Source organism: Bidens hawaiensis, unplaced genomic scaffold (assembly GCF_021521415.1).
Source record: "Bidens hawaiensis isolate Kalapana, Puna unplaced genomic scaffold, B.hawaiensis_p1.1 tig00000780_1, whole genome shotgun sequence".
NCBI classification, from domain to species: Eukaryota; Viridiplantae; Streptophyta; class Magnoliopsida; order Asterales; family Asteraceae; genus Bidens; species Bidens hawaiensis.
In genome coordinates, this window is record NW_027491045.1 from 1,268,686 (window position 1) to 1,285,760 (window position 17,075).

Below are 17,075 nucleotides of genomic sequence, written 5' to 3' on the forward strand. Positions count from 1 at the left end.
ATGTAATGGAAAGGATTGAATGACCTGTCTTGTACGTTTTATGAGACTTATAATTTATTTAATATTTCTAGAAATTAGTGATTTTAGTTATATAACATATGATCAAATGGTGGCAAATATGAATATGATGATATTCAAGTTGGATATAAGGTGGATATAGATAAATCATTTGATTCGGTCAATTGATTGTTTATATATTCGATCGTCACAAATGCGATTTTCGGAAATAGGTTAAAGGCACTTTGTACCTGGCTAGATTGTTTATTTTTATTAATGGATCTTGACGACAGAGTTTAATGTTAGGCGGGGAGCTCGTCAAGGCGATGCTCTATTCCCATTTCTATTCATTATAGCAATGGAAACACTTCTTTGCTATGAGTTCAACGTGTTCAAATGTATTCAGACGCCACAGGAAGGGTCACTTATTTTATGCAAATGATGTGGTTTTCCTTGGCGAGTGGTGTCGGTCAAACTTCAATGATCTTACTTGTATCTTGAGGTCAAACTTCAATTAGGGAGTTGGGAGTTTGAACGCTACTAATATAGCCTTATTGGCTAAATGATGGTCAATTTATAAAAAATGCAAATCCTAACTTTGGGTTAAGATTATTTCAGCACTAAATACAAGTTCTCAAACGTGGGTTATTATTTATGTAAAAAAAAATCAAGTGGCACATGGAGGGAGATCGGTAAAATGGAAAAGGATGAATCTACTTGTAACAATAAAATGTTGGATAGATTGAGATTTCAACCGAGGATGGGAGATAAAACTCATTTCTTGTAGAATGTTTGGGTACGGAACTAACCACTAAAATTATCGTATCAACTTTTGTTTGCTTTGATAAAAAGAAAAAAAGAAGATGCTACGATAAAGGATTGATATGGCTTGTTGAACAATGAAACTAGGTGGATATGTAGATGGAGAAGATGTCCGTGGTCGACATAGGAACTAGGTGAATTACAAGCCTTATGGTCCTTGGTCTCTCATGTAACGGTCACCAAGCCCAGATAAGTGGGCTGGAAAGAGGCAGATGGAGGCTATAGATTATTTTTTTCTAAAAAAAATTGAGGTGGGAATTAGATAAGCTGAATCATCTAATTGATGACAAAGTTATCTGGTTGAAATGGATTCCTATTAAGGTTAATTGCTTCGTTTGGAGGCTATTATTGGATCAAATAGCCACAAAACTTGCGTTATTGGTGAACGGAGTAAACATTAGGGATGATACGTATGTGTTGTGTTGATCAAGTCCAGCTCAGGTAAATCGCCCAGCTCAGGTTCCTTTGATTTCATCCGGGATTCGATAAATTATCCAAATTACATAAGCATAGTATGACTGTCCTCTATGGTGAGGGGATTCGAAGCTCCTCCCCAATGCCACGTCAGCGCCACGTAGGCACCAAGGGCTTCAAAGCCTCACCCCAAATACGCCCCTCAATGGTGTGGGGGCTTCGAAGCCCCTTTATTTATTATTTTTTATAAAACCAAAAAATCAACAAACACAAACACAATAACCCATCTCAAATGGCTTGACCGGAAACCCACCTCCTCCACCTCTTCTTCCTCATCCTCCACCTCACCACCACCACCGATCTCACCAAAACCTCAAAACCCACAGCCGCCCAGGCACCGAGGGCTTCAAAGCCCCACCCCAAATACGCCCCTCAATGGTGTGGGGGCTTCGAAGCCCCTTTATTTATTATTTTTTATAAAACCAAAAAAATCAACAAACACAAACACAATAACCCATCTCAAATGGCTTGACCGGAAACCCACCTGCTCCACCTCTTCTTCCTCATCCTCCACCTCACCACCACCACTGATCTCACCAAAACCTCAAAACCCACAGCCACCCAAAACCTCCAAAACCCACCAAAACCTCCACCACCACCTTCTTCAAAACCACCGCCGGAGACAACGATTCATCTACCACCATCACTGGTCTCTACCAATGCCGGAGACCCTTGTGTTATCACCGGCCGGAAATTGGTCGGAACTTTGGCAAGGTATGTATGTGTGTTTGAGAGAGAGAGAGAGGGGGGCCCCACATGATTTCCCATCCGTGCCGGCCGTTTGAACCACCTTTCCCTCGGCGCCCTGGGTTGGACCGCGCCCCACTGCGGTGTTCCGCGCCCATCGGTGCCCTCCAGCTCAGCCTTTGGAGCCCCATAGCGACCGGTCTAAGGAGGAATGTATGGTGAATGAAATCAAATCATTACATGTCATCTCAATCATTAGGTGTTGATTAATTTAGAGAACAAGGAACAATATTATCTTTCAAATAGCTAGGTCTTTTGTGTTGAATAACATGGTGAACAAAATCAAATCTACCTCTTTCCTTTGGGCGAAGTATTGAGGCAAGAGTGCGAGCTTAAAATGGGAGAAATATTGCAAGTTTAATTTTGTCAATTTTCAATTGTAATATGCATGCCCTCATGGGCTTGGTATTTTTGTTGCTTCATTTCATTTTCTTTGTATGTTTGGACCTCTTACTACTTTTGAGTTGCTTTATATATATATAACTAGTTTGAGTCATCCTGTGTTATAGGAGTTTATTTAGGTTTTTATTTTAATTGTTTTGCTATTTTATATCTTGTAATGAACTTTTTTTTTTATTTTTTTAATGTTGTTTTGTTTTTATTTAATACATGTATATTAGTTTATTATGTTCATTATATTTTTTAACGTTTGGAATATTTCAAATGAGATGTGTAGGTTTTTTTGGATTTTTAACGAACGAACATAAACGAACACAAACAAGTTGATTTTTTTAAACGAGCAAACATGAACACAAATATTTGTCTTATGAAAAAGGGGCGGTTGACGATGGTGGTTGATGCATAAGAGGGGAGGATACGATGGTGGGTGGTAATCGGAAGTTAACCGGTGATGGAAATGCAAACCAACGATGGAGAATATGTAGAGAAGGGAAATTAAATTAGGGTTTGATGATGAAAAACTTTCACAAATATATGAGATTTATAAACTGTTTAAGGGTTATTCGGATTTGGTGAGACTCATGACCCACAAAAATTATTGTTTGATTATGAAAGGGTTTCATAAATAACTAAGATGTTATAACACATTTAAGGACTATCTGGGTTCGGTGAGACCATACTCGCGAATTTGAGTCAAACACATGAGAAGTCACAAATCATAAATTAAGCAATCTGGTGACTTAAGAGTGGATGGGAAGTAACCATAGAATAACACATAGGATTTTTTGATAGACATTTAGATAGATAGATAGATAGAATTGACATTTCAAAAGAAAAAAGAAAAAGTAAATTAATATATCAAAAACTTTAGATGTTTGAAACAAAGTAATAAAACAACCTTCAAACAATGAAAGAAAGAAAGAAAAAAAAAGACAAGTGTTACGGAGATCGAACTCTACATATTATATTACTATTACTAATGTATATAAAGAGTTAATTTCAGTTTTGGTCTATGTGATGGTACCTGAAACGCAGTTTTCAATCCTCAGATGGCACTTTTGCATTTATGTTCCCTGTGGTCAGTAATTTTTTGCAATTAGGACTTTGTCATGAATCCAAAGTTTGGTTTTCTGCGAAAAAAGCGTTCTACCTTTGCAATTTGCGACCTTGTGGTTTTAAATACATACAATTTGATTTATTTTTAATTCGATTACCATAGCGAACGTAAAGAAAATCTAACAATTGTGATTTTTTTTGTTTTAATTTTGGTACCATGACGAAAATTGACAGAAACCGACCAAATTCAAGTAGACTCGTAACTTCAACGCCTTTGACTGACAACGCTCAGGTTTTACCAACGCACAAGTTTACCGTCCGACCCCCCCCCCCCCAAATTAGCCATTGGCCCACCATCATTTTATTTATCTATTTTCATCAAAACCGACCGAATTCGTGTTGAATTACCGCCACAATGACCGAGACCAAAAACACTTGTATTTTCCACCATCTAGGTTTGCCGACCAAATAAATATTGTTTTAAATAATTTGTTCTGTTAAGTGTTTTTTTTTCCTTTTGTAACAGAAGGTTTAAGTTAAAACCTTTTTTATATATGTTTTTTTAGTTTAACCCATGCGTAATGCCCCCTCCGTTGTGGCGTTTTGCCTCCGAAACGCTGGGGGACACATGGTCTTATAAGGTCAATATACAAGGGCGTTTTGTTTTATTTCATTGGTTATTGACTTTCGGTTGTGCCCGGAGTCTTTGAAGTTTGGATAAATATTTTGGAAGTTGAATTAAGTAAATAACTAAACAAACAACAGAATGAATTAAATAGGTAAATACAAAGTCAACTTATTTGTAGATTAGTTAATTAAACGAAGAATCAAACAAGTCAATATATAATATATTTCTTAATCGCTAATTTTTGCATTGTATAGAGTTTTAACCAATGACCTCCCATTTCACTTCCTAACTACCTTACAATATTGAAAAACAAATGAATATATTAAATACACAAGTAAGCAAGTCAACATTTTTTAAGACAGGCATATATCTAGCTATATGCAAGTAATATAGCTAAACCATTTATAGATATAAATAGATGATAATTTTATAGATTAACATATATAGCTAAACCATTTTTGAAGGTAAAAATTCAGGAAATACCGGTCCCGTACTGTACCGGTACCGAACTTTGGTACCGTTTGGTACCAGTACTCATTTTGCTCATCCCTAGTCGACGATACAAAACAAAAAACCAAAATCGACTCGTCCAGTGCGAAAACTTGAAAGAAACTGAAACCCAACCCGGCTAGTGCTAAAACTCATGTCGGCACGAAACCTTATCCGATCCAAAACCTAAATCGATGTCGTTCCAACCCAAAACCCGTTTCAACCCAAACATGCTACTTTTCTTTAAGACACTAACCCACATCGACCCATATATTTAAATTTGTCGACCCATTTTGACCTGAAAATAAGAATGTGAAATTTCAAATGACCAATTTTGATCATTTAATTAAAACATATAAACCAAACCACCACATATAAATTTTGAAACAACCAAAATTAACCTATTTTAAAATGATTTGAATCAAGGTTTCCATCCTTACTTAAAAGTTAAAACAATTAGATTCTTTTGATTGTTTCAAACACAAGACAAGTAAGTAGTTGATTGTAATCCCACAAAACATTTCAATGCTAGCTGATTGTAATCTTTTAATTATATAAATAGATCTTATCAATTATTCAATTTACCAAAAATATTACTCACCAATATCATTTTATTACTTATATGATTCTCCGAATTATATATACGTATTTTTTCTAACAACCAACAAACATATAATGCTTAGATACTCCATACAGGATCACCCAAAGACAAAATGTCACAACCAGCTAGCCTAACCAAACGTTTAAGCGTCTCGAAGTTATATTCGGATTCAGAAAAAATCATTAAATTCTTTCTGGAAGGAAATTCATCAATAATAATAATAATAATAATAAAGCCATGGGGGCGGGAAAAAGACTGCGGGAAAACAGTGACCGAACATTCTCTAAATAATAATTTACACGTCTCGTGTTTTTTGTGGCCCACTCTCCCACCACATGCAGCGCCTCTTTATATTTCTTCCTTCCGTTATTTACTTTAGAGTTAATGGCCATTTTCGTCTCTGTAGTTTGTTACTTTCGTCACTTCAGTCCAAAGTTTGAAATTTTGTCAATTTCGTCCTCGTGGTTTTAAATATTAGCCAATTACGTCCCATCCATCTAACGGCATCCAGCTATGCCGTTAGTTTAAGGGTATTTTTGTCCTTTTCCTTTTTATTTTGAGTTAATGGTCATTTTAGTCACTGTGGTTTGATATTTTTGCCACTTCAGTCCAAAGTTTGAAAATTTGTCAATTTAATATTTAGTTTAATTCAGATTTTTATTTTATTTTTTTTGTCTATAACCCTAAAGAGCATAATCCAAGCCCATAACCATCGAGCATCAACCAAAACAACATGTATGTATTTAATCTGTCGACAACATTAATTATACCCCCTCCCATCGTATTTAGTGTCTAGATGGTTCCTAAACTCTTTCCCATGGTGGAATTCAGTGGTAAAATGGTCAAAGCAATTTCCTGAAACCAAATTGTACGAAAAAAAACTAAAAATCATTTATTTGATTAATGCATAATAGTTAGGGTTCAGAGATTTAACATATCGTAACGAAAATGGTGGTCGAAATCAAGTATTATACATTAATCAAAGAAACGATTTTTAGTTTTTTATGTACAATTCGGTTTCAGGGAATGACCTTGACCACTGAATTCCACCATTGGGGGGGGGGGGTTAGGAAATGTCTAGAAACTAAATACGAGGGGGTATGATTCATGGTGTCAACAGAGTAAATGCATACATGTATTGGAGGTTGCTCGATGGTTTTGGGATTGAATTATGCTCTTCGGGGTTATAGACAAAAATAATAATAATTATTATTATTATTATAAAACTGAATTAAACTAAATATTAAATTGACAAATTTTCAAACTTTGGACTGAAATGATAAAAATATCAAACCACAGGGACTAAAATGACCAATAACTCAAAATAAAAAGGAGAAAGACAAAAATACCCTTAAACTAACGGCATAGCTGGATGCCGTTAGACGGATGTGACGTAATTGGCTAATATTTAAAACTATGAGGACGAAACTGACAAAATTTCAAACTTTTGACCGAAGTGGCGAAAATAGCAAACCACAAAGACGAAAATAGCCTTTAACTCTTTACCTTATTTCACTCAATCTCCGCCGTAAAAACGCTTCACTTTCCAAAACTAATCGTTATTTCTCTCGCTTAATATTATTATTATTATTATTATTATAGTGCACAGCATCAACTTTGATTCACATGGCCGTCGTTTACACACTTCTCGTGTCGTTCATTTTGTTTTATAAATTAACCGATGTCATGTGCTCATCATCAACAGTGGCGGTTTCTTCTTCTTCTGATGCGGTTTTGATTGTTGTGGATCAGTCGGGACATGGTGATTATAGAAAGATACAGCAGGCTATTAATGCGGTTGCTTCCAATAACTCTCAAGTTGTTTATATTTCTATTAAACCCGGAATATACAGGTTTGTGGATTCTAAACTTTGTTTACAATTTGTTTTGATTCATTTAGGTTTTCAATTTTTAACTCTGCAACGAGTCGAGCTTTACTGAGCCCGAGTCTTAAATAAAGCTTGTTTAGTAATTAAGTCTGAGCCCGGGCTTCAAACAAAAAGCTAGAACTCATGCCTCGTGTTTTTCTTTAATTATAACTTTTTTATGACTTTCATGTATTAGTTTCATGGGCTTGAGGTAGCTTGTTTAAGGTACTACACACGAGCATGAGCCGAGCTTAAGCATGCTTTGTTTTATTAAAAATTTTAAAGATACTAAAGTTTGGTATTTTTCAACTATAAAAAATTTATAAACTAATAATTATTAATAATTAATTTTGATTTTATTTAAAAATATATAAAAATAATTTATAATGTAGATGAATTAGTTAATAAATAATGAACATAGCACAAGCTTGAAAAGTATAAATAAAAATGTATATAAATTAAGTACTAAATGATAAATGAGATGATCTTGAGCGTAAAGAAAATGACTCACGAGCCAAGCTGAAGCTCTTGTAAGTCAGTTGAGCTTCGGCTTATAGCTTATTTAACTCTAGATTCTTGATTTTATCAGAGAGAAGATTATTATTCCAGCGGATAAACCCTTTATAACATTGAGTGGTACACCGGGGACCAACACTACCATAACCTGGAACGACGGTGGAGACATTTTTGATTCTCCAACATTATCAGTAATGGCTTCTGATTTTGTTGCGAGATATCTTACGATCCAGGTTGTGATTTTGATATATTGATCTTGTATTTGATTTGATTAAATATGATTTTATTTGAATTTTTGTTTGGATTGTATTGATTATGTAGAACGAGTTTGGAACAAGCGGGAAAGGTATCGCGCTGAGGGTATCCGCGGATCGGGCTGCATTTTATGGGTGTCGAATATTGTCTTACCAGGATACTTTGCTTGATGATTTTGGTAGACATTATTATTATAATTGTTATATTGAAGGAGCTACTGATTTTATTTGTGGCAATGCTGCTTCTCTTTTTGAAGTAAGTTTATTTTTTCATGATCTATAGCATCTTTAAAATGATTTACACAATATGACAACTGTTTAAGGGGATCGTGCTATATAATTACTTATTTTACATAAAATTTCATTATTAGTTTTTTTATATATATGGATGTAATCTAAAACTTTTTTGTTTATTTAAGTCATAGGTTATAAGTTACAAAGTTATAACTTATGACTTATACACTCACAAAATTAAAACTTTCCCAAACACCTTATGATTTATAAGTTATAAGTTGTTATATTCATAAGAAGACACAATAATCAAATCCCAAACACCCCCTTAATCGCTTTAAATTTATACTTAGGTTTATGAACCGTTTTAAGTACACTATCATCCAAACTAATGTTGATCGGCTGATCATTTGAAATATTTATATGGTTTGCCTTATGTTTCGGCTTTGACAGCTCGTTTAACATTTTTTGTAATTTTTGTTTTTATTTTTGCAATATAGTAATTTAAAAAATCTAAATTTAAAAAACAAATTAAACCGCCAAACAATTAAAATATGTCAGTTTTCGGTTTTGTTTGTTGCCTTTTAAAACGTAGTTAGCAATTCAGTCTAAAATTTTGTCAAAACGAAATAGACAAACCTCAAACCCCCTTTCAATGTTATATGGATTTAAATCTATCTATATTTTTTTATTTTTCATACTCGAAATGTCGTTTTTTATAAATTTGACATCGATTCTTAAAATTTTGAAACGTTTAAACAATATCTTGTTTAAAAAAACTTAACATGTAATTGCATTTTAATTGGTTTTGGGGAATGTAATATATCAAAATTGAGACTTGTACATCTCTCTTCAATGTCAACTATATTTCATAATGCATTTAAACACTTTGTAGAGTTGCCAACTACATTCACTTGCTAGAGCCTTGGGAACCATAACAGCTCAACATAGGAACTCACCATCAGAAAACACCGGGTTCATATTCTTGGGTTGCAAAATAACCGGCTTAGACAACAGTACTTTTCTCGGAAGACCATGGGGTCCATATTCACGAGTCATATACGCACATACATACATGTCGAACACCATCTCTCCCGACGGGTGGCATGATTGGGATGATCCAAGGAAGCAAGGGTACAAACTTTATGTTCATATATTTTGCATAACATTTTAGTTTATTAATCTTAAAAAATGTGATTAATAATATTTTTGTTTGTAGGACGGTGTACTATGGTGAATACATGTGTTATGGTCCAGGGGCTAATAGATCAAAGAGAGTTAAATGGTCACGTGAGCTGTCACGTGTTGAGAGTGCACCGTATTTGAACAAGACTTTAATTGGTGGGAGGAGTTGGCTTAGACCTACACCGAGTCACTTTAAGATTAAAACACACTTGAACTAGATTCATATAAATGATGATTCTTGTGTGTTTGTTTTTTTTGCATTTAGTGTTGTTATCCATTAGAATGTTGATAGTTTTTGTTCTTTTCCAGGTATTTTACTAGTTAATAACTTAGTAAATGTGTTCTTGTATGAGTTGCTTTTTATTCCCAATGGTTCAAAAATTGTTTTATATTTTAACATAAGTAGTTGTTTTTTATTAATCAAAGTTGGATTGTAATAGTTTCTGATTTACAAGTTAACATATTGAATGATAAAAGAAAATTATAAAGTTATGAACATATATTTAATTTTACGAATCTATTAAAAATTGAACATACATTTTTTCTTTATTAAAAAATGTGCTTTAACTTAAAATTATAATGTACATAACACACAGATTAGTTTTTTTTTAGTGGTAAGTGTATCTTCTATATATCTATGAGTATGTGCATTTGAATTATACCGTTATAATGATTAAAATATATTATTGATTTTGAAATGAAACTATCATAATGAATCATCATGATTGAATCTAATGGAAATCGTAGGGGTTAAATGACTGAGTTATATCAACTTCAAATATTGTCATGTATTTTAAATGAATAATTAAAAGAAGAAAAGAATGAGCTTTTTCCAGCACGAATCATAGTTTGCAAACACAGCACCTAGTCATAACCCATCAAGTTTGAAAGAAATTTTAATAATGATGTAAGTTACAGCCCATAACACTACATTTAAAGAACAAACCATTATAAATGTGTGAAAATGTATTAAATGTGTGAAAGGTGTTTGATTTCACGTCATTTATGTCTAAGAGATTTTGAATCATGATAACTTTTGAATGAATAAAAGTTTTGATGGTTTAAATGCGTAGAATTTAATTCTTTTTATCAATACTTAATCCATTTGTTTGTATTTAGAGGGGAATAAAAATAATGTAATCGAGTGAAATGACAAAGTTACTATATGTAAACATATTTAAAATTTATATAGTAAGTAATGTAATCGTTGTATGAAATGTCATTAATTTTTTAAAAACTTGCATCGATCGTTAAAATTCTAACTAGTAATGTAATGAGATGAGCCATTGACTCAAAACTTGTTTATTGATATGATTAATTGATTGAAAATTACATGATCGATATAAAGTCTAATTAGTATTGTAATGAGGTGAGCAAGAGAAGCAATTGGCTCATAACGTGTTTATTGATATGAATAAACTATTGCAAATTACAATGATCGATATAAAGTCTAATAAGTATTGTAATGAGATGAGCAAGAGAAGCAATTGACTCATCATAACTTGTTTATTGATATGATTAATAAAATGCAAATTACAAAGATCGAATATATAACCCGAGCAACCCTACAAACCTATTTCAAATCAAACTATGAGAGAAACTAACTCAAAAGGCTCCTAGGTCTATAAGTACGACAACCAACCCTCCGTACAAAGAGCATGTTTTCTCTCAATCTTCGGTCCTTACATTTGGTACACAAGTAGTATCAGAGCCAGTTGGTTCATCTATAGACGCTTATAACGAAATCGATGCCAAATTATGCCAGCACGTGAACGAAAACCTTGACACGGCACAATTTCTGGTTTTCATCAGACGCACACCATTTTAAAAGCCCACCATAGGCTTTATCAAATCCACTCTTGATAGTCATCAGGACAAGGATAATAGTCATAATACATAAAGGAAAATTTGCGTTGAACATGGAATAATAAATATCAAAAACCTATTCCAAGTGTATCCAAAATGGCATACTGTAAAATATAAAACAAATAAAACTCCTTTTTTTTTAATTTTGTAAGTGTTTTATGACAAAGAAAGAGCATATGTTTATACAACTTAAAAAACAAAATTTCTTTCACAACTCATCAAATCATCTCAATAGTCCATACTGCTGTAACTTCACTTCCTTCCCATTTTACCCTTTGGTCCTTCACCTTTTCCCATTTTACCCTTGCCCCCTTTACCTTTCTGCCCATTTCCACCCTTTTTCGCCTTTTCCTTATCCTTCTTCATCCCATGTTTCCTTGCATCCTTCTTCATCCTCCTATCAACAAGCACTTTCCCTTTACCAGCCTTCACTTGCACCCCCTTCTTCGCCGCCACCAACTCCTTCTTCGGTCTCTGTGGAGTCGCTTTCTTATAAAGCGTGTTAATCATCTTCATCTTCGACCGATCGTTAATATCCTCTTGATCCGCAATAGTGTTCGCCTTCTTCCTAACCTTCTCCATCTTCCTCATTGCAACTCGCTTCTTTCGAGCCTTAGCTTGCGCCACCTTCTTAGCGGGCCGAGCGTTTATCTCTTTGAATTGGGCTTTCATCGCGTTCACTTCTTCCTTTGTTATGGGCTTAATGAGCTGCATGAGCTTCTTCTCCTCATCTACAAACCATTTTGGTAACCCTTCATCATCATGAAACATATACTTGTTGTACGCATCATCAAGCATTTGTTCCCTTTGCTTTTTTCTCAACATTTTCTTTGCACAAGCCAAAATTTCGGCTTTTGTTTGCACGTCATCATCGGACTCGTCCGACGATGAGTCATCGCTCGAATCCGTCTCTTGAGCGGGGACCACCTCAAAATCTCCGGTGGCAGCTGGTTGGGAAGATTGAGGCTTTTGCGGTTTGTTTTTAGATGTAGGTTTTCTTGGGACCATAAGTTGATCATCGGGTTTTTTATCCACTTGCATTTCGTCTTCGTCTTCATCGTCGGTTTTTGATTTTTCTTGTTCTTCATCGTCGTCAAAGACGTCTTGGCTAAACCATTTTGCAGCGATTTCTTCCTCGGTTGGCTCGCTATCGTTAAGAGGGACCATTAGAGGATTGGCTTCTTTATCATTGTCAGAATCTTCATCCATATTTAGAGCATCATTATCATCATCATCATCATCACCATCCTAGCATTGACCAAAAATATATATATGTCAACCTTCTGTCACCAAAATACAACAATATAGAAAAAAAACTTAAAACAATACAATAAACTCGACAAATAACACAAACCTCAAGTAGTTCACCATCTTCAGAGTGCTTTTGCTTCATTCGTTTTCTCAGTTTTGTACTTCCTTCTTTCTTAGTTATATACTGCTCATAAGCTTCTTCCATTAACTGTTCCATTTTCTCATCATATCTGAAATCAAAATGAAACGTTTAACGATGACTCACCAAGTTTAACAATCATTAATGATAAATATTTTTTTCATCCAAGCAAAAACGCACCTTCGACGCTCTTCATCAGAGTCCATGTCACTAAGCGCCTCGTTTTCAGATTCAACTTGATTTTCCTCATCGCTGTCCTTACTTCATTATTTGGACTATCATCTTCCGTGTTATCAACAGCTACCAAATCTTTCTTTCCCTGAATGACAATGAAAACGTGTCATAAAAAATATCAACAAATATTAAACTGTTTACTGATGAAAGAATATCAGTCTGACCTTGATAGATGATAAAGAGAGAAACTCAATATCAGTATATCCATCATCCATTATATCACTCTGCATTCCAGTTGCTTTCCTTGATTTATCCTGCATATTTCAATCATTCGGTTATGTTCTTTTGTGTTTATCAGTTTACGTTGGTTTATATATTTACTTAACCTTTTTGAGTCCATTACGATTTAGTCTAGTTTTATGGTAACCTTAAAAGCCCAACAGATCAATTTTTACGTTTACTTTTACTTGGTTTTCACTCGATAATGCCCGTTCATCTATGTTGAGTTATGTTCGTTCTTGTACGCTCGTTTATACAGTTAACAAAACGAACACGAACACCCTGTACGTCTAACTGTTCATGTTCAATCATGTGTTTGCATAAAATTAAACAAACAAACATGATTGTGCCATGTTCGTGTTCGTTTACAAGCATATGTATCATGCATGTAAACAGATAAACAAAATACCAAAATTAAGATGACAACAAATGAAATTATATAAAACCTTAGCTCGTCGCTTTGCAATGATCTTTTTTGCCTGTTTTTTCTTCCGTAACATAGCATTTGTTAGTTCTTCCATTTCTTTAAGTCCATCATCATCTTCATCTTCATCCTCATCAACTTTGCTCTCAGGTTCAACATCTGCAGGTTTAGATGTTTCCTTTTCTGGAGACAATGCCTTTCTAATAAGAATACGCCACCTAATATGCCAAATCAAAAAAAAAAAGGTTTCAGAATCATGAAAATGCAGTCAAAATACTTAATAACCAAACTGTAAAATGCAACATACTTCAACAGATGCTTAAAGTCTTGCTTTCCTAAAACACGCAAGTCGTCACATAGTGCTTTAACCTTATATAAAACAAGTATTAAAAACTTTGGCAGGTGCTTTCTGGAAAAATAACAAATGGAACCATGATATTATGATCAATCAAAGAACTAACCTCCTCTGTAGTCAAAGCATGATTCTTGATAGGCAGACACATGTCATCTTTAAAAGTAATAGATGTAACAGTACCAAGAACATCAAGAGGAGCCGTTGACCAAATAAAATCTGTTGCTGAACTCGTTTTCCTCAAAGTTGTATCACCATCTTCATACCCGTCACGATGTCTCTTTTGTTTTGCTGGTCTAAGTACATCAATTACCTGAATTTAAACGTTCACACAAAATCAGAGCTTCTTCATGAACCATTGTTTTATCATTTTAAAAACTTTAACAAACAAGTTAGTGAACACCACTAAATTGTCTATTAACTTGGATATGAATCTATTATATTACCTTTGGTGGTTCTTTGCCACCCTGAAACAAATGCCTAACATCAAAAAGACGAGGATCAATCTTAGCAGGAGCCTTGTATTTCTGACAAACTATAAAGATTTCAGCAGATGTTGAACGACTAGCAGCTGGTTTATCCACCTCAACATTTTCAAACAACTGCAAACAAAACAAAAAGTTAATATCTTATTCAATTCAATTACAATCAAATTACAATCCAATACCTGTCTAAGACAATAAAGAACGGCATTGTAATCCCGTGACCTGAAAACCTGTTACACATTAAAGACATCTTCAAGTTAGTAATTCTCAAACTTTATTGTGAGTAAACAATATGAAATGAAATTACAACGCTAATATTTCAATCAGTAAAACCCTTATCGAACAATGAACAGCCAAACTCAGTTAAACCATAACATTAGGATGTTGGAAAAACTAAGACTAGTAAGCCGGTGACTGATTACTTTTTGGGTAATTCACGAGAAATCTGTAGTCAGACCTAGCTAGACCAATTCAGACATTAACTCTGGCAAACTGCGGCAGTTTATGGCGATTCCATATAAAAAATGTGTGTGTATAAAACTGAAAACTAAATATAAAAATTCCAATCCAATCAATCCCAATTAATCGCTAGTCCACACCCCACCGCTAAACAAGTGAATTCTACAATACTGATTATAGAGCTAAATTTTAATCTGTGAAACCCTAAATGAACAATACAGAACTAAAACTTTAATCTGAAAAACCCTAGATGAACAATACAGAACTAAAATCTCAATCTGTAAAACCCTAATTGAACTACCGAGCTAAAACTTTGATCCAATAAACCTTAATTAAACAATATAAAGCTAAAATCTCAATCTGTGAAATCCTAACTGAACAAAACAGAACTAAATATAAAATCTTTGATTCCCTAACTGAACACTACAGAGCTAAGAACTCAAAACCATAATTGAACATTACAGAGCTAAAATTTCAATCTGTGAAACCCTAACTAAATAGCATAGACCTAAAACTTTCAATCTAGTAAACCCTATTTAAACAATATAAAACTACAATTTCACTCTGTGAAACCCTAAGCACTAAAAAGAGTCAAAAAAATCAATCCATAATAATATAATAAAAAAAATTAATATATAATAACCTAATTAAACAATAAAGAGCTAACATTCCAATCTACTAACCTTAATTGAACAATACAAAGCTAAAACTTCAATCTGTGAAACCCAAATTGAATAAAATAAAGCTAAAAATTCAATCTTTTAAACCCAAATTAAACAAAATTAAGCTAAAATTTCAACCTATTAAACCCTAATTAAACAAACTAAAGCTAAAATCTCAATCAACTAAACCCTAATTGAACAATACCTTCGTAACAAAGGCGCCTTTAGGCGCAAGCAACTCCGAAGCCAGCTTAATCGAATCAACCACCAACGCATTCTGCGTAACCGCCTCCTGATCCCAAGCCCCACCAACATTAGGCGAGCCATCATGCAACAACAAATCAAAAGCCTTGACTCCATTCTCACTCATCACCCTCTTAACAGTGGACCTACACTTAGGCGTAGTAATATCCTCCTGAACCGCAATCGCTCCACGGACCGGTCGGATCGGGTCAAGATCCACGCCGATGACGAGGCTGCCGACCGGAACTCGCTCCACGGCGGCTTGCATCCAGCTCCCGGCGTGGGAGGAGCGGAGGAAGGTGTGTTTGGAGTCGAGTTGGATGAGTTTCCATGCGGCGCGAGAACGGTAGCCGTGTTCTTTGGCTAAGTTGTAGTATTTGTCCAAACGGTGCTTGCCTTTTGCCTTGCCGCCCATTGTTGGTTATGGCTGCTGTGTTATGGTGTTGGTGTTTATTTATTATTTAGGGTTTAGTGGGAGTGAAGGTGGTGTTTACAAGTGGCGTTTTGTACCCTTAACTTTTACTATTTCCAGTTTTTCCACGAAAGTGAAATTGGAACAAAATAATGAAATATGGTTCGGTTTAAGCGAAAGTGCACAAAAAGCTCGAACCTGGAATGACTTGACAAAATCCTGGAACTGAGTTTTTTTTTAAACATGGATTTTTACTATTTACTACCTGAAATCATATTCTGGAACCCTACCTGTAGGGTACAGATAGGGTGTGCATTTCAGTATCCAAACACGTATCTGGAACCGGCCCGATTGTATCTTTTAATACCCGAAAACCGGACCTCGATTTTCCAATACCCCGAATCCGTTTTTTTTTCAAATTCTCAATCTATGCTCGGAAAATAGTTGAAAATACCCAGAAAAATGCAGCCCTTAAAAAAACCCGATCTATACCAAAAAACTACCCGGAATAAACCTAAAAATAGGTTTTTTCTATACCCGGAAATAGTGTATTCAAATACCTGGTTCTATACCCAACCCGAACTCATTGCATAGTGTGTGATTTTTAGAAACAATACCCATACCCGAACCTGGCCCGGGTATCGCTACTACCCGATTTTTCAATTCCCGGACATACCTAAACTCAATTTCATACTCAGAACCGGGTATTAGAAAAACTCGATTTATGTACCTCTAGTTTCAAGTGTGGGTTTGAAAATTGGGGCGGGATATTGATAGTCTTAGATTTGATTGTAAAATTGTGTTTCGTGCAGACCAATACCCATTGATGGACACATAGGACCATCTTTGAAAAATGTTGTATGTTGTATTTGTTAACGCTGTGTTCCCTAGTTCATTTATGAAAAGAAAAGAAAATAAAATAAAAGATTTTTTTTTCTCTTATATTTTCTTTTGGTCTTTTCTCTCTCTTCAGTATTCTTTTCTTTCAAATTCTCTTATTTTACTCTTCATTTTCTTTCACATTTCTCATTTTTTTTAATGAAACTCGGGAACACCCATTTT

At 34.5% G+C, this 17,075-nt stretch overlaps 1 protein-coding gene and 1 pseudogene across 2 annotated transcripts; one reads left to right on the plus strand and one right to left on the minus strand.

The window, feature by feature from the left end:
- The first annotated feature begins 6,846 nt into the window (after positions 1 to 6,846).
- On the plus strand, positions 6,847 to 9,566 carry LOC143536525 (putative pectinesterase 11). The gene is made up of 5 exons (XM_077030500.1): positions 6,847 to 7,066; positions 7,671 to 7,830; positions 7,919 to 8,107; positions 8,978 to 9,216; positions 9,302 to 9,566. The coding sequence occupies exons 1-5, from the start codon at positions 6,900 to 6,902 to the stop codon at positions 9,483 to 9,485; spliced, it is 939 nt and encodes a 312-aa protein (XP_076886615.1). The 5' UTR covers positions 6,847 to 6,899; the 3' UTR covers positions 9,486 to 9,566.
- A 1,713-nt stretch (positions 9,567 to 11,279) lies between these two features.
- LOC143537742 (adoMet-dependent rRNA methyltransferase spb1-like) lies at positions 11,280 to 16,020 on the minus strand (annotated as a pseudogene). The gene is made up of 10 exons (XR_013136118.1): positions 15,564 to 16,020; positions 14,420 to 14,467; positions 14,199 to 14,354; positions 13,862 to 14,065; positions 13,708 to 13,769; positions 13,423 to 13,618; positions 12,922 to 13,011; positions 12,704 to 12,842; positions 12,488 to 12,614; positions 11,280 to 12,381 (listed from the first exon to the last, which is right to left on the minus strand). The product of XR_013136118.1 is annotated as an adoMet-dependent rRNA methyltransferase spb1-like (transcript).
- Between the last annotated feature and the right edge of the window lie 1,055 nt (positions 16,021 to 17,075).

Bases quoted from the DNA above. Each gene is read 5' to 3' on its own strand.
- LOC143536525 (XM_077030500.1), top strand. From the start codon at position 6,900: ATGTGCTCATCATCAACAGTGGCGGTTTCTTCTTCTTCTGATGCGGTT. The intron at 7,831-7,918 runs GTTGTGATTTTG...TTGATTATGTAG, and splicing joins CGAGATATCTTACGATCCAG to AACGAGTTTGGAACAAGCGG. The intron at 9,217-9,301 runs GTACAAACTTTA...TTTTGTTTGTAG, and splicing joins GATGATCCAAGGAAGCAAGG to GACGGTGTACTATGGTGAAT.